General features: G+C 38.8%; 2 protein-coding genes across 4 annotated transcripts in view; one reads left to right on the top strand and one right to left on the bottom strand.

Annotated features, from left to right (window-relative positions):
- The window catches only part of LOC137240467 (succinate--CoA ligase [ADP/GDP-forming] subunit alpha, mitochondrial-like), a 203,558-nt gene that overhangs the window by 107,937 nt on the left and 67,624 nt on the right, over positions 1-27,997 (top strand). The gene's annotated exons all lie outside the window — the stretch shown is intronic.
- Positions 6,068-27,983, bottom strand: Ubc2 (ubiquitin conjugating enzyme 2). Of its 3 annotated transcripts, none has more exons than XM_067766758.1 (4): positions 27,737-27,983; positions 13,033-13,794; positions 6,440-6,524; positions 6,068-6,371 (listed from the first exon to the last, which is right to left on the bottom strand). In XM_067766758.1, the coding sequence occupies exons 2-4, from the start codon at positions 13,691-13,693 to the stop codon at positions 6,359-6,361; spliced, it is 759 nt and encodes a 252-aa protein (XP_067622859.1). In that variant the 5' UTR covers positions 13,694-13,794; positions 27,737-27,983; the 3' UTR covers positions 6,068-6,358. The 3 variants fall into 3 exon arrangements, with proteins under 3 accessions (XP_067622859.1, XP_067622858.1, XP_067622860.1); XM_067766757.1 differs by having other exon boundaries at positions 27,741-27,982; XM_067766759.1 differs by lacking the exon at positions 27,737-27,983 and adding an exon at positions 27,296-27,643.

The raw sequence follows: 27,997 nt of genomic DNA on the forward strand, positions 1-27,997 counted from the left end.
AAAAGTTGATTATATTCACCAATAAGCTTTATGCCGCGCTCAGCTGCATCATTTACCACTTTAAGTTTACGAACAATATCTAAACATTGTTTGTAAGATGAATTTGTGCTCCAAGTTGTTGGATCATTTTCCAAAAAGTCTGTGGGTAAGTTTAACTTTTCGAAAAATAATTTACTTTTATCGCATATAAAGTCCTCAATTTCCTTGTGTTTAATGCCATTAATATCACTTATCTTCAACCGTTTTATGCCTTCTTCATTTGGATTTACTTTCTTTAAAGCATTGATCATAGCCCGCTTTGAAACAACCGAAATTTCGTTATCAAAACAAGATAACGAAATGTTGACTGGATTTAAATATCACAAATGGTTTAATATTTTTTTGCTTGTTACTTCACATATCTCTTTGTCAATATTTTTATATTCATCCAGTTCTTTACAAAGCTGCAAATCAAGTAGTGGTGATTTGTTCGCATATGGAGCTTTGAACCAAACTTTTACATATACTTTAATAATAAAAAGGCATATATCTGCAATTCCTGTCTTTTCTTTTACTGTTAATTGAAATTGATCTTGAAAAAAAAAAAATATTTTGAGACAGTAAATTGCCTTAGACATCCAACGTGCATGATGAAATGCACCTGGACGATAAAAATTGAGGTTAGTGGGATGTTCTTCAATGAAAAGTTTACAAAGTAATAAAAACTCTTTATAATCATCGCGGGGTTGTTGAACTGTTAAACATAGATTTATAAAATTTGCAATTTCAAGTTTAACTGGCTCTAGAATGTCTTTAATTTTTTCTATCTGCAATCCAGCCTTTACCTTATTTTGATGTATTTTTGGCCAAAATTCTTGAAAACGTTTAAATAAGGATACGCTTGGACCAGATGAAGAAGGCATCTTTATTTCAAACACACTTTTCAAAATCAATTCAAATATGTGGTGTCTACATGGAAAGTACAAAATATCACGTTCTAACATGTGTTTCAGTATTGTGGCCGCCCCATTGATATAACCCATGTTGGATGCTGTAGTATCACAACAGAACGCTACCGCTTCACTGTCCAAATTCCACTCCAAAAGTACGTCATAGACTGCAGCGTCTTGCTCTTTTCCTTTTGAATTTGGCAGAGCAGGAACTGCAAGCAGTTGCTCAATATCACCACTGTTAACCAAGACAGGAAGCCTATCGACCTTTTCTGCTTCAGTTAAGGAAGGTAAAAGCTTTCCATCCCAATGAATTACTGGTGCCAATAACTTATCATTTTCAAAAGCGGCCTTTAAATTAATAGACCCCTTTTCACGCATTTGTTGCCTGGCCCGGCGTAATGTAGATCTGTTTATGGACTCCATATCTGTCGCTAATTTTGCAGGCATCAAATGCCGCTGATATTTTCGGAATGACAATGTTACGTGCACCATAGAATCTTTTTTTTTTTTGGTTATGAAGGACCCGGTTCTTCTTGAAGTATCTCTTCTGGAAATTTATCTGTTTCTTCTTTACTGCTACCAGACTCGTCTGAACTACCACCTGATGATAAAGGAAATGTAACTCGTTCCATTATTCTGGATTGTTCGTGAACGCTTCGCTGCATTCGCTTGGAAAATTTTTCAGATCTTTCCATAGCAGCTTTCTCTTTGGAAGCAAGTTGGTAATCGTACCCATGCATATAGCCAAGACGCCCTTTTTTCTTTGATTAAGTAAAAACTGAACAGAAACTTCTCTAAGAGTTAAAGAGGCACTTTCACGTAGACTAAGCTTAACTTCACGCATGTTGTAAAATAGCACCAGTAATATTTGCTTATTGGAGGGCAATTTATTGCCTACAATTTGCGACGTATAGTCAAAGAGGATAAATATAATAAGAGCCGTCACTCCTTATTTTTTAGGCATTTACTCGATGTAAACTATGAGGTAGTCGGTACTTTTTTTTTTTTTGCCGAGATGTTTATAAATGTCTTCTATACATTTTCATGGGGTATTTGTGTTTATTTTTCCGACTGTATTTAATAATTTATTTAATTCTCCTTCCAAAAAACACGTTTGCATAAAGTGACAACACCGCATGGATAAATGGAAGGCAATTCAAAAATGTTCCTCATAAAACAAAAGTAGCGACTACCTCACAGTTTACATCGAGTAAATGCCTAAAAAATAACGAGTGACGGCTCTTATTATATTTATCCTCTTTGGTATAGTGACCAATTAAATAAACCTCACAATCTTTTCGTAAAGATCTTTTAGCAGACATCATAAAAAAACTTGTAAGAAAAACCTTTTTCACAGAAGAACGCACTAATCTTCATCTATGGACACAGTGTTACTACCGTAAAGCTATTCAGACCAATTCTAAATATTCTCGCGGATTTTTGTATTCCCGCGGGAGACGAATAATTGGGGAATAGGAATTTCGAATTTTCGAAGTCAGCTGTTTTGTCAATTGAAATTTCGTTGCGCATTTCTTATTTTGTTTAAAAAATTGAAAAGTTTAATTATTGTTGCGAATTTGTTTGAAATTAAGAAATAAGGTATAAACAATGCACATTATTGCATTTCATGTGGTATTCACTGAAATGAGTAATGAATTAGTGCCACAGCAACATCAACAGAGGAGCATAAGAAGAAGACGGCGGGATAACACAAATCCGCCGGAGTTGCCTGCTTTCATTCTGCAAAGCAATTTTCTGGCGGCCACGTCGACTTGAGTTCGCCTTTCGCCATATGCCAAAATCTATTTAAGCCTTTTTAAAAAATCCTTGCGCAATTTCTGGATGGCTGCATCAAATATACAAAGAGCTCTTCCGTTGCTTATGATATACTTTTCGACTTAAAATAAAGAATATTGTGGTTGTATTAACAGTGAGAATATTGTGGTAGAATGTAAATACATATTTTAGCACAAATTTGTACAAATAAGTGTTCTTTCTTAAAAGAACGAATTTCCTTAAACTATTTTGATGCATTCCCTTTAAATTAACTAATGAAAAAACTCATTTTCTCCCATAACGGGTTTCCTCTTTTTCGAACAGTGTTCAGAGTAGGAGGAAAGGGAGAAGTGAAAAAACTCACAAGAAATCTTTATTTAGAATACGAGGAAGGGGAGAAGGGAAACAACACGCACGGAATCTTTGTTTAGAATCGGGCTGATTATCTTATAATATAAAAGCGAGAAAAAACACCGCGAGAGACGTGTCAGCTGATTGCTCTCTCAAGCGACAGAGTTGCCTATTGACATTTTTATATGCTGAGTATGGTCCGTTTGCAGTTATAACAGAAAATATATAATATATTTTTCTAATTTTAATAAATTAACGAAAAATGTATATAAAAAGTTATAAATTATAGATAAATGAACTAGCTAGATATATTTTATATTAGTTTCCACCTTTTACGATGTGAAAAACTGAACCGAAAATGGACGTTTGCATGCTAACGAATCAATGGAAACATTGTTCTAAATGTATACAAAGCAAAACAAAAGAAAACAGCTGATTTCTAAATTGCCACAAAAATCACTCAAACTTGTACGCGTACGTGCGTACGTATGTACGTACGTCCTTACGTTTTTTGGGTAACAGACGCTTTGGCGATAAATTGACGCTTACTAGTTTATTTGCATAAACCACTCAGTGGCGTCATATAAAATGTTTGACCTGCCTGCGGCACGAGTTAGAGTTATCCAATTTATCCCAAATTTTGCACAAATTACTTTTAGCGCAATGAAACATTTCTGTGGGGTGGAGGCAAGGAATTAAAAAAAAATATATTTTTTACCTTAAAGATGGACCACCCTAATACACACTTCCCAACAAGTGCGGGCGTGTCTTCAAGCTCAGCATGTCTATGCTAAGGGCAGGTCAACTAACACAGCCTTGCACTCACTGGTATCCGTTATCGAAATGTCACTAGACTTCAAGGAATACACATTGGTGGCATTTCTAGATATAGCGGGTGCCTTCAACAACGTTCTCCCGAAGGCCATCACCTCGGCGCTGACCGATCTGGTGGTGGACGCGTGCCTGGTGGAGTTTATATACAATCTGCTTACGCCCCAGTCCCAATACCGATGCGAACCAGACAACATACGGTACCGGGTGCCATCAACATATTCACGGATGGTTCTAAGCTTGACAGAAAGGTGGGAGCAGGCCTTTTTTCGCCGGATCTGGGTCTAGAGGTCTCTTTTCGTCTACCAGATCACTGTAGTGTTTACCAAGCGGAAATGCTGGCAATACACAGGGCTGTGAACCATCTCGGGTCTATGCCTAAGGATGGTAAACGGGTGTTTATTTTCTCAGACAGCCAGGTCGCATTGAAGGCCCTGGACTCATTCGTCAACAACGCAAAGTCGGTCACTGAATGCCGCAGATCTCTTAACGAGATGGCTCAGCACTTCAGTATCAGCCTTATATGGGTACCTGGGCACAGGCATTGTTTACTTTATAGTTTGGCAGCTTAAGTAGAGGTTATGTTGCGAATAGAGTGGAAGGCAGTGGACTAGGCAGTCGAATGTCATAAAATGAAGGAATGGTGTTCGGAGTTTTTTCAAAGTTAAAAAAGAAAATGATAAAAGATTTAATATAAATCAAACTATTGATTTAATAACAACAAAAACGCCATATATATTCTGTATACATAAATTTGTAAGGATTATCCCACTTTAAAATTTGAATTAAATAATCTAAAGTTTTTTTTGAAACTGAGTCGAGAACTGTGCGTGTGAATGTGCGAATTTTCATCGATCAGCTGTTAGTTGCGCTACTTGGTAAAATTTACAATGGGCACAGGGATATTGAAGGCAATTGCAGAGCAGACGAGCTGACCAGAAGAGGCACCACCGACCATATCCTTCCGGGAAATGATTAGGTAGGTATACCCATGGCCACTAAGAATTGCAAATGGACTATGGACAGCCATATCATCGTGTGAGACATCCAGGCAAACCTGGCCTTCATATGACAAGGGGCGCACAGGAGTGCTTCTGATTTTAAACAAATCAGTTCTATCGTCCCTGATAAGGGTTCTTACAGGGCATTATTTAATAGGCACGCATGGTGCTAGAATGGGGGCAACGACCTTCGACTATTGTCGCTGCTGCAGATGTACAGAAGAGGAAGAGACTGTCCAGCACCTTCTCTGTCATTGTACAGCGCTTAGTAGGCGTAGGTTGGCCATCCTTGGTAAACCTTTTCTACATGGTCTCGCTGAGGTCTCCAGCTATGAAGTAAAGGTTCTAGCAAAATTTATAATTTCCACGAGGTGGTTTGACCCGCTTTAGGCAGGGTAGGGGTCCTCTTTGAGACCGTATAGGGTATTACAATGGGCCCATTGGTGGCCTAAGTAGTGAGCTGTTACCATTGTGTCCAGCTCAGCCCTTGCAACCTAACCTAACCTAGTTTGACAATTTGGTTGGAAAGCTATAAATTGCAATGCACAACCTCTTCAAATCCCCGACTAAAACCTATTTTCGAATTAAGAAAAGGAAAGAACGCCTTCCAGATAAACTACACACTTCTTTGTTTACACAGACGTAATGCATTAAATTTAACATACAAGTTTTTTTACCATAATTTTTATTTGAGGCTCACGATTATGTTTACAATTTTAAAGACAAGGACTTGTCACCTGCTTCTCAGTTCCGGTTGCTAAAATACAATTAATCGAACAGATTTATCAGCTCTTGGGTTATCATAACTTGTGGTTGTTTGTTTTGTTTTCTTATATTATTTTGTTTAGTTTTATATGAAGTTATAATTATCTGCTTTGTAATTACTTTGTTACATACATATATTAACATCGCATCAGCTTTCAAGTTTATGACTTAAATATTGAAGTGCGCAATTATTTATGCAAAGGTTTGGTTCTTTTTGTTATTTTCTCACATAAAAGAAAGAAGAAAACATTAATTACATGTAATTTTACTTTATATATTTATTATGTTTTTTTTTGTAAATTTATTTTCGCTTTTCTACTTCGCCAATTTAGGAAGCTAGCTTTTGTTGTTCTTTTCTTTATGAAAACTGCTATTTTTGTTTGCTTGATAAATAACTCAATATCTGCTTGGTTATTTGATTTTTAAATTTTTTGTTGATTTTATATTATTTTGGTTTTTTTTATAATTAATTACTAATATATATTATATAGTGTTATACATATAGCTAGGAGACAATTTCCTTTTAAAATAATAAGTTTTACCATTATCATTATCATAATCATTATCGTTTACTTGCATTATGTTTGCAATTCGTTTCAAAATTTCTCTGCCGTAAGTATTATATTTTATATGGTTTATTTTGTCGCTGTTGTTGTTGTTATTACATTTTATATAAATGACGGGACCTACAACTTTAGGAAATCATGTTGCGTATCTGTAAAAAATTTAGATTTCAATTCGTTTACAAACTTCATTTGATGTTGTCTAGATAATTGGGCAAACCTTTTTGTCCAAAGTCGTGCGATTCTATCATGCTCCTCTCGATTCTGCAAATATTGTGTGGCGATGCTGCCAACCAATGGATCCGCTATTTACGGAAAAGGCATTAATTAGTAGATTGTTTAATGGTTGTGAAATATGCATGTGGTGGACGTGAAACTTCTTGGGATATTTCTAGATATGTATAGCTTTTCGCCCCTTACCAATGATTAACTTATTCTAAACATATCCCAAATAGACCCAGAGACCAGGGCCAACCTAGCATAAAGCCGCCGACAAACTAAACCTAGCTAAACTAATGTTGAAACTGAGGGCAAGTATCTTCTGAAAGAGTAGACATACAACTTAATGATTTATTTACTTCACCAAAAGGATTAGTTCACTTTTAGTTAGTCTACCAAGTCAACCTTTAACCCATCTCCACACTTATGTATCTACTAGAACTGTAATTAGTGACAAACTTACATATCATCATCATCATTTATTGCAAAAATAGTATTAGTACAATAAGATCTAGGATATTTTATAGTACAACAAAAAGATAAATCGCAATGTAAAAAATAACAAAAGTAATAACAGAGGGTTATGTAGGTTAAATTATCATATTAAACATAGAGAAGTATCTTAATTTACTAGTATCTTAAATAAACAAATAATTAAATTCAATAACAAACCATTGTTTACACTCATACATATTGATGGCGAAAACTCAAGAAGTATAATGGTTTCAACTAAAATGAGCATAAAGAACATTTTTAAAGTTGCTTTTATTTAGACTACTACGAATGGATACTGGAATAGAGTTCCATAGGCGAATAGCATTGACAAAGAATAGCCGTCCAGATGTTAGATAGTTATAAGTTGGTACTATTAGGTGGTTGATGCGAGCAGACGTGGGGAATATTAGCTTACCATATAGGTAACTAGGCTCCTTATACATGATAAGTTGACAAAGGAAAATGCTGTTTCTAGTTTTCAGATTTTCGAAGATTTCACAGCCCAGTAGACGCGCTCTCCAGCTGGATATATGATTATATCTAGCTAAGCCGAATACATAACGTGTAACATGATTAAATGCTACATCAATTTTATGAGCAGACTGGGAGCTCAGTTTACTGTACACTAGCTTAGAGTAGCAAATGATCAGCATAATCAATTGAATTGCAAGTTTTCTTCTAACATTGACCGGAGTATAAATAGCAGACATTCGTAAGTTTCTTAAGATATTGTATACTTTCTTAACCACCGAATTTATATGATCATCACAAGACAGCTTCGTGTTAATAACAAAACCAAGATTAGTAACTTTTGAAACGAGTTTGAGACATTTACTGGCAACTCGCAAGGGCGGAATACTTGAGAAACTTATTCGTTTTTTAGATATAGGCAACACGTATGATTTCTCACTGTTCATGCATAAGTCATTTTTCCTAGCCCATTCAAATATGGATGTTAAGTCATTATTCAATCTTGAGCATAAATCATTTGTCCCCACATGATTTCCCGACAAATATAGTTGGACATCACCAGCATATGCATGCTGGCATGCATGAAATATGTCATTAATAAAAATACTAAAAAGTAGTGGACCCAAGATAGACCCTTGGGGTACCCCTGTCAATAGTGGTTTTAGACCTGAAGTTTCGGAGCCGACTTTGACAAGCTGGGATCTACCCGTCAGATAACTTCGCATGAGCCGCACTGCGGAGTCATCAAAACCAAAATAATTTTTTTAATTTTAAGCACAGCAGGTCATGGTTCACAGGGTCGAAGGCTTTTGAGAAGTCAAGTAGGCATAATAAGGTCAACTGGTTTTTGTCAACGGGTGCCCTGATGTCGTCTAAAATTTGTATGATAGCCGTGGAGCAACTGTGATCGGAAGCCTGACTGGAATGGTGATAGCAGACTATGTTTGCTAACATGGTCTTGAATTTGTTCCGACAATAATATCTCAAAGACTTTCGAGAGTGCTGGCAAAATGCTGATAGACCGAAAGTCACTAGGACAATCTGTAAACTTAGTTTTTGCAATGGGTATAACCGTGGCAACCTTCCACATATCAGGGAAGCAGGAGGTAGTAATACTGTGGTTGATAATATGCGTCAATGTAGGAAGAATGTACGGGGCAATTATTTTAACAAATTTGAGCGGCATATTGTCCTGACCGATTGCGTTGGACCTTATTTTATTTATGCATCTCTCCACATCAAGTTCCGAAACAGCTGTAAACTCAAATACCTGACAAACAGGAACCACATATAAGGGAGGGGTTGGGAAACAGGTATTAAGACAAGGCGTGTTAGCTTGGCTCACAAAAGCTGCATTAAGATCTTCAGGATTAAGGGCACAGTCAGAACTCTCACTCACATGTACACGAAGTTTTTTCAGATTACGCCACAAAACATGATTAGGCAACGATATATTCCACATTTTACTGTAGTATTTGCATTTTTCTCTCCTAATATAGGCTGTGGTCTCATTTCGTGTAAGTTTGTATGCACGCCAATTTGCGTCGCTTCGGGTTTTCTTCCAGAGGGAATAAAGCTTATTGCGCTGGTCAAGAAGGATGGGGCAGCAGTTCTGTCCATACCTTGTTGGTACGCACACATTAACCACTTCAAGACCAACACTTGGAACATCGTCTAACAAACGGCAGGTATACGGAACACTACATAAGAGATTAACATTAAAATCTCCGCAGATAATTATATCAGTGTAAACAACTGCGACCGAGGACAACATTGTAAAATATTCCTTCACGTTACACCATTTATTAGGGTTATAGACGCACGAAAAAAGGACTTTGGACATTGAACTAGACACTTCAACTAGCAAGTTCTCAGTGACGCCAACAGCTATACTTGATATGATTCTCGACTTGAGATGTTTTTTACAATACATAGCAACACCGCCACCTTTCTTTACCTTTCTATCCATCCTATAGAGTACGTATCCCTTTATGTCAAAATGGCCATCAAGTATTTCAGGTTTAAACCAAGTCTCGGAAACACAAATGAAATCAACACTAAATTGTTCAAATATCGCTCTGACTACAACCTTCTTTTCACCATTTAAACTACGAGCATTAAAGTGCACCACGTTGCAACCTTTATGGTGCCTGCATAGGACATTAAGCAAAGCTAGGCTATTATTCGCAATGCTATTCGCATTTCTACTATCTCCAAACACTGAGTACAATCGAATTAAAAGCAACTTTAAAGTAAGGTATAGACCAGGCATGCTTAACGAACAAAACGATATCATTTCGTTACGATAATCAACGCTAATAAACGAAACGAATTAACGTTAATTTGACGATCTTACGTTAATAAACGAAACGAAGTGACTTCGTTTCGTTTATTAGCGTTGATTATCGTAACGAAATGATATCGTTTCGTTCGTTAAGCATGCCTGGTATAGACAAAGCCGAAGAAAAAGAAAAAAATAAATTAATATTTGCGCCATCTTTACATAACAAAAAACAACGAATAAGCATACGAACTTAAGGTTGGCGAAATCGATCCAGATCAGCCTCACTGGTAACTTTTGTTGGCTGTGCGGATGTATCACGTCCATGTCTAACGTAGACGCAGCCACGGAGCGTGAATGCCGCCTGCAGCTTTCCCTGCCGCCTTAATTGGATAGCCGCTTGTAGTAAAAGCCTATGTTCCTTGGTAAGGCTCTCGTATAGGTGGAAGTTTCCCTGGATACCAAGGGGTTCCAGAGAAACAGCGCTTTTCATACGCCTACGGTGCTCCCCAAACGCACGAAGAGTACGATTGCGATCCAGCGGCGATTGGAACTTGATCACAATCGCACCGTTGTTGCCTGCACGTGAGGGTCTGGTGCGGAAAATGTCCCTTATTTGCGGTGACTGAAAATCAATGGACATGCACACCACGTTAAAAATACTTTTTAGGTTTTCGCCCTCCTTATACGGGACACCAAAAGCGACAGCATCAGCAGCGATATCAACAGTCAGTTTTTGCTGAAGTCCTTTTGCCAACTCTTTTTTGAGATTTTCTATTTCGGACTCAGACTTTTCTAATCTCTCCGTCAGCAAAGAAATCTGCGTGGATGAGGCAGACAGAGTGGTGGTAAGTAACGAGACCTCCTCTTCGATACGTTTATTTATTTGTTTCTCCATTTCATCCAATATTTGCGAGACGCCCTCTACCAAAAGCCGCAACTGGGCAGTCTGTTGATGCACTTTCGACTCGAATTCCTTCAGAGTGTTGTACACTGCTGATAGGGTGATAGCTGCAGCCCCATCAACTTTTTGTGTTTTCGCGGCGGGGGAGCCCTTGCTTAGACGACGTTTTGCTGCGGGAGGAGTAATGTTTGGCATATTACCCAAGCGAAGACACCATATCCAATATCGAAAACAACTTTGACGCACCTGGTCACCTTAATATATGTTAGCTGGGTGGCAACCCTGAACACTGTACGAATAAAAAGTATTTGCGCACTTGCTTACGTCGCTATTCACTTAAGCGAATTTATTTGGCGCTATTACAGAGTTATGTATGTATATAACGAAGTTAAAAAACTTACAAATTCTGCCGGAGAAATGTCAATACACGCTTTTTATAACATGTATCACAGTACAGGGCACTATATTTAATTCTTATGGAATTTAACCTTGTATTTACTTTAAATTGTATTTATTTACACAATTTGTTGATTGTTTTTCGGCAGACGTATTGTTTACGGACTTCCCACTCATATGCAGTAAGGGAAAACAAATATTAGACTAAAATTTTTTAAAACATAACTGGACAAGCAAAATATATTCTATAAGGGATTGAAATGTTGGAATGAGTTTTCTACTAATATAACAACTGTTGAAGTTTTGAAAACGTTCTAAAAAAGTTTGCTGTAGCACTGTAAAATACTCCCACAAATATATTTTTCTACTCATTCTTTTCTCAAGATCGAACACCATACAGAGCTATGAAAGCCTCAAGCTGCGCCATGGCGTACTGAAAATGGCTTGTCTGAAACAAATACATACATTCCAACCAACCCTCCATACGTTGGCTCTGGAGAGTGTCGTTTAAAACCGTTAGTTGCGTTATTATCGCAATTAAGGTTATTCCAAAAACAATGATAAATGCAACATTTAAAGTTAAAGTATTGGAAACACGCTCTATCCAAACTCCAGAACTGAGCAGCACTATCCGTTAAGCTCTTGTTACTAAGCTGACAGGGGTTCAATTTTTCAATATTTAAAATATTAAAACTAAATAAATTATAACGTGAGACTGGGTGTGGTGCAGGATTGGCAACACAGGCTTTCCAGCGACCCTACGAAAAGGACGCCTGTACTGCCAGTTATTGTGGTCATCGCAATCCCTGCATTCCGACAGCCTCCATTTTAGTATCTCTTCAATTAATTAAATGTTTTACTTAAGTTTTAGTCGTAAAAAAGCTATAATAATAAATAAATAAATGAATAAATATATATAAATCCTCTTCCACCTTTCGGAATTGAAATAAGAATCAGAATTATTATTATGGCTCGCAAGCTACCTTATAAACAGGACTCAAAACGTTTTTTATAACAATATTGCATGTAAGATAATTAATGTAACCTCTGGCGTACCTCAGGGTAGCCATCTGGATCCATTGCGTTTTACCGTTTTCATAAATGACCTACCACTAATACTTAAAACATTCCCGGGCTCTGATGTATGCGTATGATGTAAAACTTTGCCATACATACTCGTCCTCGGACTTGTTTAGTCGGAACCTCCTTCAGGTTGACTTGGATTCATTTCAGAGCTGGTGCACAGCAAACCTACTCGTTTTAAACTGCTCAAAATGTAAGCTTATGACTTTTCTCCGAGTAAAGCCATTTTTGACTCTATATACTCGAAATGCAACTCTGGAGCGATTATCTGCAGTTAGTGATTTAGGTGTACTTTTCGACCCAAACCTATATTTTAATACGCATATTTCATCCATTGTAAATAAAGCAACGGTAATACTTGGCTTTATTAAACATTGGGCCAAAGAGTTTCAACGATCCTTATCTCACGAAGATCCTAGACACTTCCTAGGTCCGACCAGTACTTGAATATTGCTCGTATGTCTGGTGTCCTGGACACAAAAATCATATAACGCGGATTGAGTCGGTGCAGAATATATTTTTAATATTTGCTCTTCGCGGTCTTAATTGCGATTTTAGCATTCATCTTCCACCTTAGAGAAGTAGGCTCCTTCTCGTCAATTTGCCTACTCTAGAAAGCCGTAGAATACTACTTGGGGTGTTGTTCATCCATAAGTTGGTCATCGGCGAGATTGATTCTTCTGAATTGCTAGCTCGGCTTAATTTTGCCGTTCCCGCTAGGACGTCGAGACACTACGTGTCTTTTCTTTTCTTTTACCGCCATCTCGCCTAAATTTTGCAAAATTTTATCCTCTGCGGATTTGGTGCGTGCACTACAATGACCTGTATAAATGTATAAGTATCGAATGTTCGTCTTTTCTGTTATATATAGAATATACCAAACCTCGATCTAATATCTATAACACTCTAGGAAGCTCATAAGAAGCTACACCACCAAAATTGTTAAATTATCATGCAGACTCACCAGGATTACAATCAGTTAGCAGGGAACAAATTGACAGCAAGACTTTTGATATGGTCAACGCAGGTGACCAATTATCTTTCAGAATATCCAAACAAATTACACCCTGACTATTTATATTGCAATGATAGATTCGTGTACGAAATGTTACTTTAGGCGGTTTGAATGGATATTCAGGTGAAAAGTGTATATCCAAAAAGAATACACCACCCTCATACACAGAGCCAGGCGGTCCCAATATGGTCGAAACCCATTCATAAAGGTTATCACCTTTAGGTCCGGCACTACAATTCGGTGGGGGATCCAATGTTATTTCGGCCAATTCCTTTTGTATGCGCTTAGCTGAGGTACCCAATGCTTTGGAAATTTTTGGATTTGGTTTGGGATCTTTACGTGTCTCTTCACTAACGCCTCCTCCAATACCTGCTGCACCTGATGCTGCTGGGTTAGCTGTTGTGTTGGCAGCATTATTTGAATTTGCATTTGAGCTACCAGCACCTGAATTATTAGCATTAGCGTTGCCACTACCTCCAGTGTTACTGTTGCGTCCGCGTCCACTACTTGCATTCATGTTGTTGCTGGCATTTGGTGCGGCAGCAGCGACCGTTGTTGAACCTGCACTACCTGTACCACTACTTCCACTGGCCGCCGAAGTTGACGACATGATTCCAGCGGTTTCGTTTTAAATCGTGTTTGTTAAATAATCTCGGAGCAAGTTACTGGAAAATTTTACTGAGATCAAATTGGCCGTGTAGTGCGAGTGATCTGTAAATAAATAATAACTATGTTAATAACAAAATCAATAATTAGATTATGAACATAAATTACATTAGGACTCTTGACATGAACCTCTTCGTTGTCTGTGTCAAGATTTCAATAATCACTGCAATAATATTGATACTTATGACACACTTTACAGTATAAACAAACATTGCCTTGAACTCATAACTGTTTCAAAACTAGCATGTTAAAATAAATGTTTTTAATTGGTTTTTTTTTTATAAATTTTTCCTAACAACAATTTCGCAAAATTGTCGTTCAGAAATTAGCATACGTGCAATAACATGTGCAAGAACCATTGTCCTCGTAGAATGAAGAAATTGAAGCCTTTGATATAGTTAATAAGGCTCCTTCGTGTAGATTATCTTATGTAAGGTAATAAGTGTTCTAACATTTAAAAGGCTGTCAAAAGAAATGTCTAGCAACTTTGCAGAATAACAGGAAAAGTGATCAAATCTATTCAGCCCGTAAACGTATCTAGCAATGTTATTGTAGGCAGAATAAAGCTTCTTTTTACTCACAGCGTCATAGTTGGAGAAAATCTCGCAGCCGTAGAGGAGCGTAGGTATTAAGTACGCTTTGGATAAAAGTAGTCGAATATGTAGCGGATACCGTACACTTTTCCTACGGTACTAAAGATATGGTCTTTCCAGGTCAATGTTTTGTTAAAAACTATGCCAAGATTTCTTGCCGTGTCAACATATTCTATAACAGAATTTTCAAACATAATATTGTCTAAGCCATTTATAGCTAGCGGCTTTCTACGGATGACAATACACTTCGACTTTCTAGGATCTAGACATAAACCGTTCATAGAAGCCCATACACCTATTTGACTAAGGTCATGATTCAAATTACTTATACATAAACTCATACAATCGACAGGACAGCACGTATACAATTGAACATCGTCAGCATAAATGTGGACGTCACAATATTTAAGGACACGAGGCAGGTCATTGTATGTATGTATGTATGTATGTATGTATTTGTAATGTACAATACAAATAACAAAGGACCGAGGATTGACCCTTGGGGTCCACCCCGCGAAACGTCTAACAAGTTTGACTTTCTACTATCTACACATACTGCCTGCGTTCTGCCGTCTCGATAAGATCTGATTAGGTTGGTTGCATGACTGGAAAAATTAAACATGTTTTCCAGCTTTTTACATAGTAGGGTATGGTCAACAGAATCAAAGGCTTTGGAGTGGTCAAGAAAGGTTAGGAAAGCCGTAAAGTTATCATCTATGCGCTCCCGTATATCTTCTACCACAGAAATAAGTGCCGTAGTGCAGCTTCTTTTTGGTCTGAAACCAGACTGATGGTCCAGTAAAAGTTTATTTACGTGCCCATGTAGGATGCGCTCAACGACCTTCGAAAGAAAAGGCAGTATGGCTATCGGCCTGTACTCTTTGTTTTGTTTGGAAATAGGGATAACTAACAGCTTTCCAATATTTTGGAAAGACAGAGGTGGTTAGGATAGAGTTTATTAAATAGGTTATATGGGGCAGGATTACGGGTAGAATAATTTTCATTAGAACAATTAGGACTGTGATATAAACTGTAAGATTTAATAATTTACGTGTAAAGTTTTAATGTTAAAAATATATAATTATGTACAATATGGAATTTTTTTGTTGCAGACGAAAAAGCCTAATTATCGTTAAAGGTTCCAATGAACTTATAAAGTGTTATATTACTTTACAGTCAATTTATTTTTTACTTTTTAGTCAATTTTATTAACCAATAATAAAAGCTTAATTTTAAAAGTTTTTTCTTTAATTTTACTTTTTAGTTCGTTTTTTAACAAGTTGTTGTTGTTGTTGTAGCAATGCTCGCCCCACCTAATAGCCGCGACCGATCACAAATTGTCATCAATATCCTCTAACGGGAGTCCAAGGAAACTTGCCGTTTCAACAGGGGTGGGCCATAAGGAAAGGGGTGTTAGAGGCGTTGGTTCCACATTACAATTGAAGAGATGGTTGGTGTCATGTGGGGACACATTGCAAGCGGGGCATACATTTTGTATGTCAGGGTTGATTCTGGATAGGTAAGAGTTTAACCTGTTACAGTATCCAGAACGAAGTTGAGCAAGAGTGACACGCGTTTCCCTGGGGAGTATGCGTTCCTCTTCCGCAAGTTTTGGATAATTTTCGTTAAGTACAGGATTCACCGGGCAATTCCCGGCATAAAGGTCCGACGCCTGTTTATGGAGTTCACCAAGGACCTGCTTGTGTTTTTTCACTTCATACGGCTGGGTTCTCAGGTGCCGTATTTCCTCAAAATGCTTACGGAGATGACACCTTAAGGCCCTAGGCAGTGCTGGTTCATCAATCAGATGTCTGTTGGGATGCCCAGGTTTCTGGGTATTCAACAGGAACTGTTTGGTCAGCATCTCATTTCTCTCCCTGATGGGGAGTATTCTCGCCTCATTATGCAGATAGTGTTCTGGGGACATAAGAAGACAGCCCGCGGCGATTCTGAGAGCAGTATTTTGGCAGGCCTGTAGTTTCTTCCAGTGGGTGATTTTTAGGCTTGGCGACCATATGGGTGACGCGTAGAACGTAATCGGCTGGCTAATTGCTTTGTATGTAGTCATGAGCGTTTCTTTATCTTTACCCCAAGTACTGCCAGCGAGGGATTTGAGGATTTTGTTACGGCTCTGAATTCTCGGAACAATTGCGGCTGTGTGCTCACCAAAATGTAGATCCTGATCAAACGTCACACCCAAGATTTTGGGGTGTCGGACAGTCGGTAGCGTAGTGTCATCGACGTGGATGTTCAAAATGGTCGACATTTGGGGCGTCCATGTTGTAAATAAGGTCGCGGAAGATTTAGTCGGTGATAATGCCAGGTTTCGCGAGGCGAAAAAACTGGAGAGATCAGGCAGGCAGCCGTTTATTTTATTGCATAGCGCATCGATCTTTGGGCCTGGGCCTGTGGCCATTATTGTGCAGTCATCGGCGTAGGAAACGATTGTGACTCCTTCCGGTGGTGAAGGTAGCTTAGATATGTAGAAATTAAACAAAAGTGGGGATAGGACACCACCCTGTGGCACCCCATGTTTAATTCTCCTTGGTTTTGATGTTTCGTTTCTAAATTGCACCGATGCCTGCCGACCACCCAGATAATTTGCGGTCCACCTTTTAGGACATGGGGGAAGGGTAGACCCTTCCAGGTCCTGCAGTAACGAGCCATGGTTGACCGTATCAAAAGCTTTTGATAGGTCTAGCGCTACTGTTCTATGGTGGGGGTATTGATTTAAACCGCAATTTATCTGGGTGCTAATGGCAATCAGCGCGGTGGTAGTGCTATGGAGTTTTCTGAAGCCATGCTGATGAGGGGCTAGCTGCAAATTTGCTTGGAAATAAGGGAGCAGAATGGCTTCAAGCGTCTTTGCCACTGGCGATAGGAGAGATATCGGACGATACGACTCACCTATGTTAGCTGGTTTCTCAGGCTTTAGTAGCGGGACCACCTTGGCCATTTTCCATTTCTCAGGTATGACAAAGGTGGAAAGAGACAGATTGAAGACATGTGCTAAATATTTGAACCCCTCTTTCCCTAGGTTTTTAAGCATCGGCATGGCTATGCCGTCTGGGCCCACTGCTTTGGATGGTTTAGCACGACCAATGGCGTCCTCAACCTCTTTAGCGGTGATGGTGATTGGTGACGCGCTGAATTTGTGTTTATGTGCGCGTCTATTGGCTCTCCGTCTATCTTTGTCGACCGTAGGATGCATTATATATTGTCGGCAGAAAGCGCTCGCGCATTTTTCCGCGTCCGACAGCACTTTGTCGCCAAAGGCGATGGAAACTTTGTCTTTGTGCTTAGTCGGATTCGATAGGGACTTTACGGTGGACCAAAGTTTACCCACACCGGTAGAGAGGTTACAACCTCTTAGGTGCTCCTCCCATTTCGCCCGCTTGTGTTCAGCTACAAGCAATCTGATGCGTTGGTTTATATCCCTTATTTGGGGGTCGCCTGGGTCAAGCTGTCTTATAAGGTCACGTTCTCTCGCTAAGTTTGCGGCCTCCGCCGGGAAGTGGGGCCGGATTTCGGGAATTCTCCCGGCGGGAATGAAATGTGCCGAGGCGGATTTAATGACCTTACGGAAGGCACGCTCCCCTTGGCGGGCATCAGTTGGGATAGGGAGGGCAGCTAAGCGGCTGTCTGTAAAGGATTTATTTTTTTAACAAGTAATAGAAGCTTGTTCTTAGAAAAGCTTTTTTGTTAAATTTAATTTAAATATGAATTTTTTTTAATTTTTAGTAGGGCAAAATATTGTTTAAATTAGTTATGTAATCTTTATCAATTTCTTTTAATGCATCAACATTACAAGATTTCTTCGAAGTCAACTTTGAACAGTCCAGTTCTTCTATTCGAGTGTTAACTAACTTAAAATCATATTTCATTGTGACTTTGGCTATGTCGCGTTCAGTTTACAACTACTCATTGCAGATCTCTGCTCTGTTCCATCGCCAAAACGGTTGCCACACCATGTTTTCATTTGGGAACCAAAATTAACGAAAAAGGAACAAATATTTGTTTTATTTTATTGGTATATAAGGAGGTCGTATTCGTTGTAAAATATAAAACTTTAGGATGTTTTCATGGCTTCCTATATACAATTTTACTGGACATAATAAATACTTTGCTTAAATTCAAGGAACAAACAAAAATAAAATGTAGTTCATGGTATATTTTCACATTTCTAGAATAGGTGTATGTCGTTCACCAACCTAACGTTGTGAACCTATATTTGCTCACAAAGCTTTTAGTTCCATCATTATGTTGTTGGTTGCAATGAAATAAAATGTATAGCGCAGTTAAGTTTTAGTAAGGAAGGGTTCAAAAATTTGGTCGAACTATGTGGAAAACTCAGTAGAGCATAAATGAAACTAAGCAATTTTTTTAGTTCTATTTCTATAGATGCTTACTTTTTCTCTTAACGTTTAAACTTTATATCATAGCCTAGATTCAGTGTGAGTTTTGATACCTGGCATCAGGGGTTAATGCTAGCACCTACGGGGATAATTTTACACAAAATATTTGTTCCAAAATCAAATCTCTTTTGCATTTGTTCGAAAGCTGAATATAAAAATAAAATTTTTTAATCGCATTCGTTGTACATCTATAAAGTTATCGCCTTCAAGAAGTAGTTCTGCCTTCCAGTTAAAATATTTCTTGTGCTGGGTGAAAAAGATTTAAATATCGACGTGCCTTCACAAACTCTCAATATCTCTCGGTAGGCTTGAATTAAGTAAGTGGCAAGTACACTTAATACAAAATAAAATAGTTTCATTCTTTTACTTAGTTTTCCATTCATTAAACTCCACGCTTCTTCAGTTGCAAGCCTTGTCAAATTTCTTAGAGGCGCAAGTGCATTTGAAATATATACTTTTAGCTATACTAGTGACAAAAATCTTTCACTAAGTGTTTAATAACCGATGGAAATATCTAGTCATTATTATACTCAGTTGAGCAGAGCTCACAGAGTATATTAAGTTTGATTGGATAACGGTTGGTTGTACATATATAAAGGAATCGAGATAGATATAGGCTTCCATATATCAAAATAATCAGGATCGAAAAAAAATTTGATTGAGCCATGTCCGTCCGTCCGTCCGTTAACACGATAACTTGAGTAAATTTTGAGGTATCTTGATGAAATTTGGTATGTAGGTTCCTGAGCACTCATCTCAGATCGCTATTTAAAATGAACGATAACGGACTATAACCACGTCCACTTTTTCGATATCGAAAATTTCGAAAAACCGAAAAAGTGCGATAATACATTACAAAAGACCGATAAAGCGACGAAGCTTGGTAGATGAGTTGAACTTATGACGCAAAATAGAAAATTAGTAAAATTTTGGACAATGGGTGTGGCACCGCCCACTTTTAAAAGAAGGTAATTTAAAACTTTTACAAGCTGTAATTTGGCAGTCGTTGAAGATATCATGATGAAATTTGGCAGGAACGTTACTCTTATTACTATATGTACGCTTAATAAAAATTAGCAAAATCGGAGAAGGACCACGCCCACTTTAAAAAAAAAAAATTTTTTTTTAAGTAAAATTTTAACAAAAAATTTAATATCTTTACAGTATATAAGTAAATTATGTCAAGATTCAACTCCAGTAATGATATGGTGCAACAAAATACAAAAATAAAAGAAAATTTAAAAATGGGCGTGGCTCCGCCCTTTTTCATTTAATTTGTCTAGGATACTTTTAACGCCATAAGTCGAACAAAAATTAACCAATCCTTTTGAAATTTGTTAGGGGCATAGATTTTATGTCGTTGACTGTTTTCTGTGAAAATGGGCGAAATCGGTTGATGCCACGCCCAGTTTTTATACACAGTCGTCCGTCTGTCCTTCCGCATGGCCTTTAACACGATAACTTGAGCAAAAATCGATATATCTTTACTAAACTCAGTTCACGTACTTATCTGAACTCACTTTATCTTGGTATGAAAAATGAACGAAATCCGACTATGACCACGCCCACTTTTTCCATATCGAAAATTACGAAAAATGAAAAAAATGCCATAATTCTATACCAAATACGAAAAAAGGGATGAAATATGGTAAGGTAATTGGATTGTTTCATTGACGCGAAATATAACTTTAGAAAAAACTTTATAAAATGGTTGTGACACCTACCATATTAAGTAGAAGAAAATGAAAAAGTTCTGCAGGGCGAAATAAAATACCCTTAAAATCTTGGCAGGTATTACATATATAAATAAATTAGCGGTATCCAACAGATGATGTTCTGGGTCACCCTGGTCCACATTTTGGTCGATATCTGGAAAACGCCTTCACATATACAACTACCACCACTCCCTTTTAAAACTCTCATTAATACCTTTAATTTGATACCCATATCGTACAAACTCATTCTAGAGTCACCCCTGGTCCACCTTTATGGCGATATTTCGAAAAGGCGAACACCTATAGAACGAAGGCCCACTCCCTTTTAAAAATACTCATTAACACCTTTTATTTGATACCCATATTGTACAAACAAATTCTAGGGTCACCCCTGGTCCACCTTTATGGCGATATCTCGAAACGGCGTCCACCTATGGAACTAAGGATTACTCCCTTTTAAAATACTCATTAACACCTTTCATTTGATACCCATATTGCACAAACGAATTCTAGAGTCACCCCTGGCCCACCTTTATGGCGATATCTCGAAACGGCGTCCACCTATAGAACTAAGGCCCACTCCCTTTTAAAATACTCATTAACAACTTTCGTTTGATGCCCATATTGTGCAAACAAATTCTAGGGTCACCCCTGGTCCACCTTTATGGCGATATCTCGAAACGGCGTCCACCTATGGAACTAAGGATTACTCCCTTTTAAAATGCTCATTAACACCTTTCATTTGATACCCATATCGTACAAACGCATTCTAGAGTCACCCCTGGTCCATCTTTACGGCGATATCTCGAAAAGGCGTCCATCTATAGAACTTAGGTCCACGCCCTTTTAAAATACTCATTAATACCTTTTGATACCCATATCGTACAAACGCATTCTAGAGTCAACCCTGATCCACCTTTATGGCTATATCCCTAAATGGCGTCCACCTATAGAACTATGGCCCACTCCCTCATAAAATACTCTTTAATGCCCTTCATTTGATACACATGTCATACAAACACATTCCAGGGTTTCCCTCGGTTCATTTTCCTACATGGTTATTTTCCCTTATGTTGTCACCACAGCTCTCAACTGAGTATGTAATGTTCGGTTACACCCGAACTTAACCTTCCTTACTTGTTATTATAAATATTAAACAAGAGTTTTTTAGCAACAGCACAAGTGCATTTTTTGCGTTTTTCAGGAGAGCATTTTAAGGATTGTTATTCCATATGCAAACTGCAATAAATTTGACTTGATCTTTCTTAATATCTCGTTAATTATTGGAGTGATCTTCACAAAATTTTTAAACAATATGAAATCGAATAAGGAGAATTCAACCATGATAATAACTAAATTTTGCCAAAAATGTACTGGTGCTGTTAAGCCTTGTGACCGCAGAATTGCCAACACTTTTCTTTTTAATGCCTCCCCTAAATTATTTCCTAGGTGAAATGTCACTGTTCTCGTACATTTTTATTGACTGAGCAATTTTTTGTGGTGAGAAATCCATTCAAGTAAATTCAAAATTATATGTGGGTTAACGAATGTGCTGCAAATTTTTTGGGCAATATTGTGAATTTTTACCTGAGTGAAAAAGAAAGAAATGTACCAAAATCGTGGGCAACTGCCTAAAAAAGACCAAAATTGAAGAAAATGGACCAGTGGACCAAATGGGGTTGGAAGGGACCATTTTTGGTTCAAAGGGACCGAAAGTGGCAACCGTGATCGCCAAAAATCTGTAAAACAAAGTCAAGTGCGCAGAAAAGTATGCAACATTAAGGAATAACAGCCTAACCTTCTACGTTTGTTGCATACACATATAAAGCGAAGTTACCTGCTTTCTTGAGGACTTAGGCTTTTATTCCCTTGTGAATACAAATCTTTACCGATAACTCTGGTATCGATTAATTTATCGAATTCTCGCAAAGTAATATTGCATTGTCATCGGAGTTATACATGTGTGCAAATTTTCACGTCAATCGGACAACGGGAAGTGTATCAAATTTAACTTGCACGATTTCATTACATACAACAGCCAAGTGAAACTGAAAATAAAAGCTTATAAAATTGGGAGCAGACAGCTGATCGTACAGCTGAAGTTCTTTCTCTGAGTCGTTTACAAAGAAGAGGTCTAGCAGCGAGGAACTAGTGTTGGTATCTTAAAATTTTTTTTTTTTGCAAATTTTTTTGTATTTAGATTGATAAGCATAAGATTTGTCAATCTGTAGATTAATAAATAAATAAATAAATACAAAGTGATATGGGTGGGTGGCTTGGAATCACGTCCTTTCCAACCGCCCACTGTTATTGTTGTTGTTGTTGTAGCAGTGCTTCCTCCTACTCTTATCACCAGCTCCAGTTACTTTGGGCGGGTGGCTTGAAATCACGTCCCTTCCAACCTTCCACACATCGCAGCCCTACTTATTGTGTGTTAAATATTAATCAGCTGTTCGAAATCACGTCCATTCCGACAGCACTAATAATCAAGTCCGTTGCTCGGCATCACAGTCCATCCCGACTACTGATTTAATAATATATATACATATATATTTTGGAATATAATTTTGCTCACTATGTAAGCTTCTGTAATCCGTAATTATATTTATGCCCGGTTTTTCAGTGCTAGTTTAAACTACAGTTAAAGTTGACTAGACTTTAACCCTGCCAGTTTGGCCGCCTAAGCTGAGATGAACAGCGAACAAAGTGGCAAGGTTAAACTCTAGTCAACTTTAAAAACGCACTGAAAAACGGGGCATAAGTCTGATTAAATAACGTTAAATTTGTAGACTAATAAATAAATAAATAAAAAAAAATCTCGCTCCATCCCAAGGATGATGGTTCGATGCGTTAGTGCTATTTACCAAAGAGAAAGATTCACTATTTCAAATAAAGATATTTATTTTCGAATAATGTTAATATAAAAATTGTTGAAAGAATGCTAAGTTCTGAGACGTTCGAAATACGGTCTTAAACGAAATTTCGTTATTATACTGTCATAAGTCCCCCTCTCTAGTTGTACAGCAATGATTTTCTAAGTAAACGCCCTTGATTAACTTTTTAATGACCTTAGCACTCCTTCAAGATTTTACGGAGTGCTGCCAGTGTGGCAGTCTAAAGCCGATTGTTTTCTCAAACGCCTGGATCTTAAATGGTAGTCAATTTATTTGTTCTCTGTTGTTCATTGAAGATATCAGAAATCTAAGAAAGCCTAGTTTGCCCCAAAATATAATACCTATCCAAAGTAAGTTTTTAAAAGAAGCAAGTGTTTGGCAATAGTTCATAAATCGCAACTAAAATCTGTGGAGTGGGACACTAAAACTTTAGTGATTGAAGTCGACTTTGGTCCACCGTAAAGTCCCTATCGAATCCGACTAAGCACAAAGACAAAGTTTCCATCGCCTTTGGCGATAAGGTGCTGTCGGATGCGAAAAAATGCACGAGCGCTTTCTGCCGACAATATATAATGCATCCTACGGTCGACAAAGATATACGGAGAGCCAATAGACACGCACATAAACACAAACTCAGCGCGTCACCAATTACCATCACCGCTAGAGAGGTTGAGGACGCCATTGGTCGCGCTAAACCATCCAAAGCAGTGGGCCCAGACGGCATAGCCATACCGATGCTTAAAAACCTAGGGAAAGAGGGTTTCAAATATTTAGCGCATGTCTTCAACCTGTCTCTTTCCACCTTTGTCATACCCGAGAAATGGAAAATGGCCAAGGTGGTCCCGCTACTAAAGCCTGGGAAACCAGCTAACGTAGGTGAGTCATATCGTCCGATATCTCTCCTATCGCCAGTGGCAAAGACGCTTGAAGCCATTTTGCTCCCTTATTTCCAAGCACATTTGCAGCTAGCCCCTCATCAGCATGGCTTCAGAAAACTCCATAGCACTACCTCCGCGCTAAATGTCATTAGCACCCAGATAAATTGCAGTTTGAATCAATATCCCCACCATAGAACAGTACTCGTAGCGTTAGACCTATCAAAAGCTTTTGATACGGTCAACCATGGCTCGTTACTGCAAGACCTGGAAGGGTCTACCCTTCCCCCATGTCTTAAAAGGTGGACCGCAAATTATCTGGGTGGTCGGCAGGCATCGGTGCAATTCAGAAACGAAACATCAAAACAAAGGAGAATTAAACAAGGGGTGCCATAGGGTGGTGTCCTATCCCCGCTTTTGTTTAATTTCTACATATCTAAGCTACCTTCACCACCGGAAGGAGTCACAATCGTTTCCTACGCCGATGACTGCACAATAATGGCCACAGGCCCAGGCCCAGAGATCGATGAGCTATGCAATAAAATAAACGGCTATCTCCCTGATCTCTCCAGTTTTTTCGCCTCGCGAAACCTGGCATTGTCACCGACTAAATCTTCCGCGACCTTATTTACAACTTGGACGCCCCAAATGTCGACCATATTGAACATCCACGTCGATGGCACTACGCTACCGACTTTCCTACACCCAAAAATCTTGGGTGTGACGTTTGATCAGGATCTACATTTTGGTGCGCACGCAACCGCAATTGTTCCAAGAATTCAGAGCCGTAATAAAATCCTCAAATCCCTTGCTGGCAGTACCTGGGGAAAGGACAAAGAAACGCTCTTGACCACTTACAAAGCAATTAGCCAGCCGATTACGTGCTACGCGTCACCCATATGGTCGCCAAGCCTAAAAACCACCCACTGGAAGAAACTACAGGCCTGCCAAAATACTGCTCTCAGAATCGCCACGGGCTGTCTTCTTATGTCCCCAGAACACCATCTGCATAATGAGGCGAGAATACTCCCCATCAGGGAGAGAAATGAGATGCTGACCAAACAGTTTCTGTTGAATACCCAGAAACCTGGGCATCCCAACAGACATCTGATTGACGAACCAGCACCGCCTAGGGGTTTAAGGAGTCATCTCCGTGAGCATTTTGAGGAAATACGGCACCTGAGAACCCAGCCGTATGAAGCGGAAAAACACAAGCAGGTCCTTGGTGAACTCCATAGACAGGCGTCGGACCTTTATGTCGGGAATTGCCCGGTGAATCCAGTACTTGAAGAAAAATATCCAGAACTCGCAGAAGAGGAACGCATACTCCCCAGGGAAACGCGTGTCACTCTTGCTCAACTTCGTTCTGGATACTGTAACAGGTTAAACTCTTACCTATCCAGAATCAACCCCGACATACAAAATGTATGCCCTCCTTGCAATGTGTCCCCACATGACACCAACCATCTCTTTAATTGTAATGTGGAACCAACGCCTCTAACACCCCTCTCCTTATGGTCCACCCCTGTTGAAACGGCAAGTTTCCTTGGACCCCCGTTAGAGGATATTGATGACAATTTGTGATCGGTCGCGGCTATTAGGTGGGGCGAGCATTGCTACAACAACAACAACAAGTCGACTCGATGCCTGTCTAACTCATGTGTCGTTTTTCAATTTTCCTGAAGGTGCTCGACAATTATTTGACAAATGATTCTGACTGGCCAGCACTGGGATTCAAGGGGTTGTGTAGCGCAATATATAGCTTCTCCAACCCAATTGTCAACCTCACCTTCGAGCAGCGAATCCCGTTTCACTAACAGACGAGGCTCTGGCGACCCCAAGCTCCTCATGGAACTTGGGGGTGGGGAGGGAGGGATGGCCGGAAGGTTTAATGTGGCCATATAAATCGTTCCCGAGATGGTCGGGACAGCACCTTAATGGTGCTGTTACCGGCGCGTATCGGATCTGTCTCCGACAAGGGACCATCACATCGATAACACTCCCCAAAGCCTTCGGGGAGTAACCTAATCGCTACAACAACAACAACAACTGGCCAGCACTTTCTTAAACGTTGGCGTTATTTGTATGAATTACGCGCGGACTGCCCTCATTGCTTTTAAATGTATGAAAACATTTATTTGAAGCAATTTTTAATTTATAATTTTATTTAATAATTTGGGAAAAATTTAAACGTGACATCAGGACGGCCAAGGCGACAGCTGTTCTATTATACCTTGTAAATCTCTTCAAAGCCTTTCCTCCGGGGAGTTATACCCACCTTCCATTTCTAAATGCCACATGGAATAATTGAATCAGATGCTTGGCGGCCCACACAGCATATGAGCAAAAGTCCTTGACTTATCCCCATCGGGTTAGGGGGTCAGAATATACCCGCGATAGGTATGCCTATCGTAAGAGGCGACTAAAATACCAAATTCAAGGTTGTGTAGCGCAACCCTTTCAGGTTGCCAGCGCAATATATATCTTCTCCAAACCCAATTGTCAACCTCACCTATCCGTGGCGAATCCTGTTTCATTAACAGCCGAGGCTCTGGCGACCCCGAACTCCTCATGGACCTAAGCGGTGGGAGGGCGGTATGGCCAAGGTCGCATGTTGTCATAAGAAATCGTTCCCGAGATGGTCGGGCTTGCTACCGGAACGTACCGGCTCTGCATTCGGCAAAGGACCATTAACATCGATAACACTCTCCAAGGCCTTCGGGGAGTGTTCCTATCGCTACAACAACAACTAAATTGTTTTCCAACAGTGTGTATGAGGTAATTGTCACACCTCAAATTATCGCACATTTAGTTATTTTTCAGATCAAAAGCCGGTAAATTATAAATAATTTAAATACAAGCAAACTTCGCCTCTACCAAATTCTGTTTCGGGGCATTGACCAATAGAAGGTCCACCCTATACACGTTGTCTGTGCGTATGAGAGCGCAAGTAGATTAAGCGGCCATTTTGGGAATTTAAAAATGATGAATAACAAAAGAAAGAAACAGCAAATTTCATTCTTGGATGGATGACGAATTGCTGTTTACAATTACCTTGAAATAAAAAAACCAACTTGTAATCACATATGAAAAATCAATTACGAACACGAATCGAGTGGCGTGACCAAGGAAGCTGTTCCTCTAAACTATGTTATCTTTACAAAAGCATATATGTACTTGAAACAGTGTGGAGTGCGTCACCACGATCGTTTGATTGCATGTGGACAACTTATTTGTGCAAAAACTGCATTTGCACGGGCTTAGTTTGCATATTTTCAATGTTATTCTGAGTTCTTGATATGAGAATTTCACACTCGAGGATTACTTCCTGATATTCTTCCCTTAATATCCTTCAAAGCGGCTCTTCACCCCCACTTTGCTAAAGAGTAGCTCACCCCCTGCTATTTCCAAACACACACATCAGACCCCTATATGTGCAAATGTAATCTTTACTATACAGCTTCTACTGAAATTTTTCTTCACGCCACTTCGTACTTGCCTTTGATGAAAGAATCACTGCTTCTCGCGACCGTCGTTAAATTAATTTTATTTTTAATTCTTTATTTATTCTGTTTGTATGTACTCTTTAGTTGCAAATTCATATGTGGAAATCTCCAAAAATTCTTTATTCATTTGATAATCAAAATTCAGGCAGACAGCATTCAGCAATCGGCAGCTTTTTCATTTTTTTCTTTGCTTCTGGCTTTTCACTCATTCATTTTCCTTTTATTCGACCGTCCTCCTCTTTCTTAAATT

Source organism: Eurosta solidaginis, chromosome 2 (assembly GCF_040869045.1).
Source record: "Eurosta solidaginis isolate ZX-2024a chromosome 2, ASM4086904v1, whole genome shotgun sequence".
NCBI lineage: Eukaryota > Metazoa > Arthropoda > Insecta > Diptera > Tephritidae > Eurosta > Eurosta solidaginis.

What these genes read in the sequence shown, in the direction of transcription:
- Ubc2 (XM_067766758.1), bottom strand. Translation starts at nt 13,693, where the DNA reads ATGTCGTCAACTTCGGCGGCCAGTGGAAGTAGTGGTACAGGTAGTGCA. An exon ending in GCTAACTGATTGTAATCCTG is followed by an intron (nt 6,525 to 13,032) that starts GTGAGTCTGCAT and finishes TTCCGTAAATAG; the next exon opens with CGGATCCATTGGTTGGCAGC.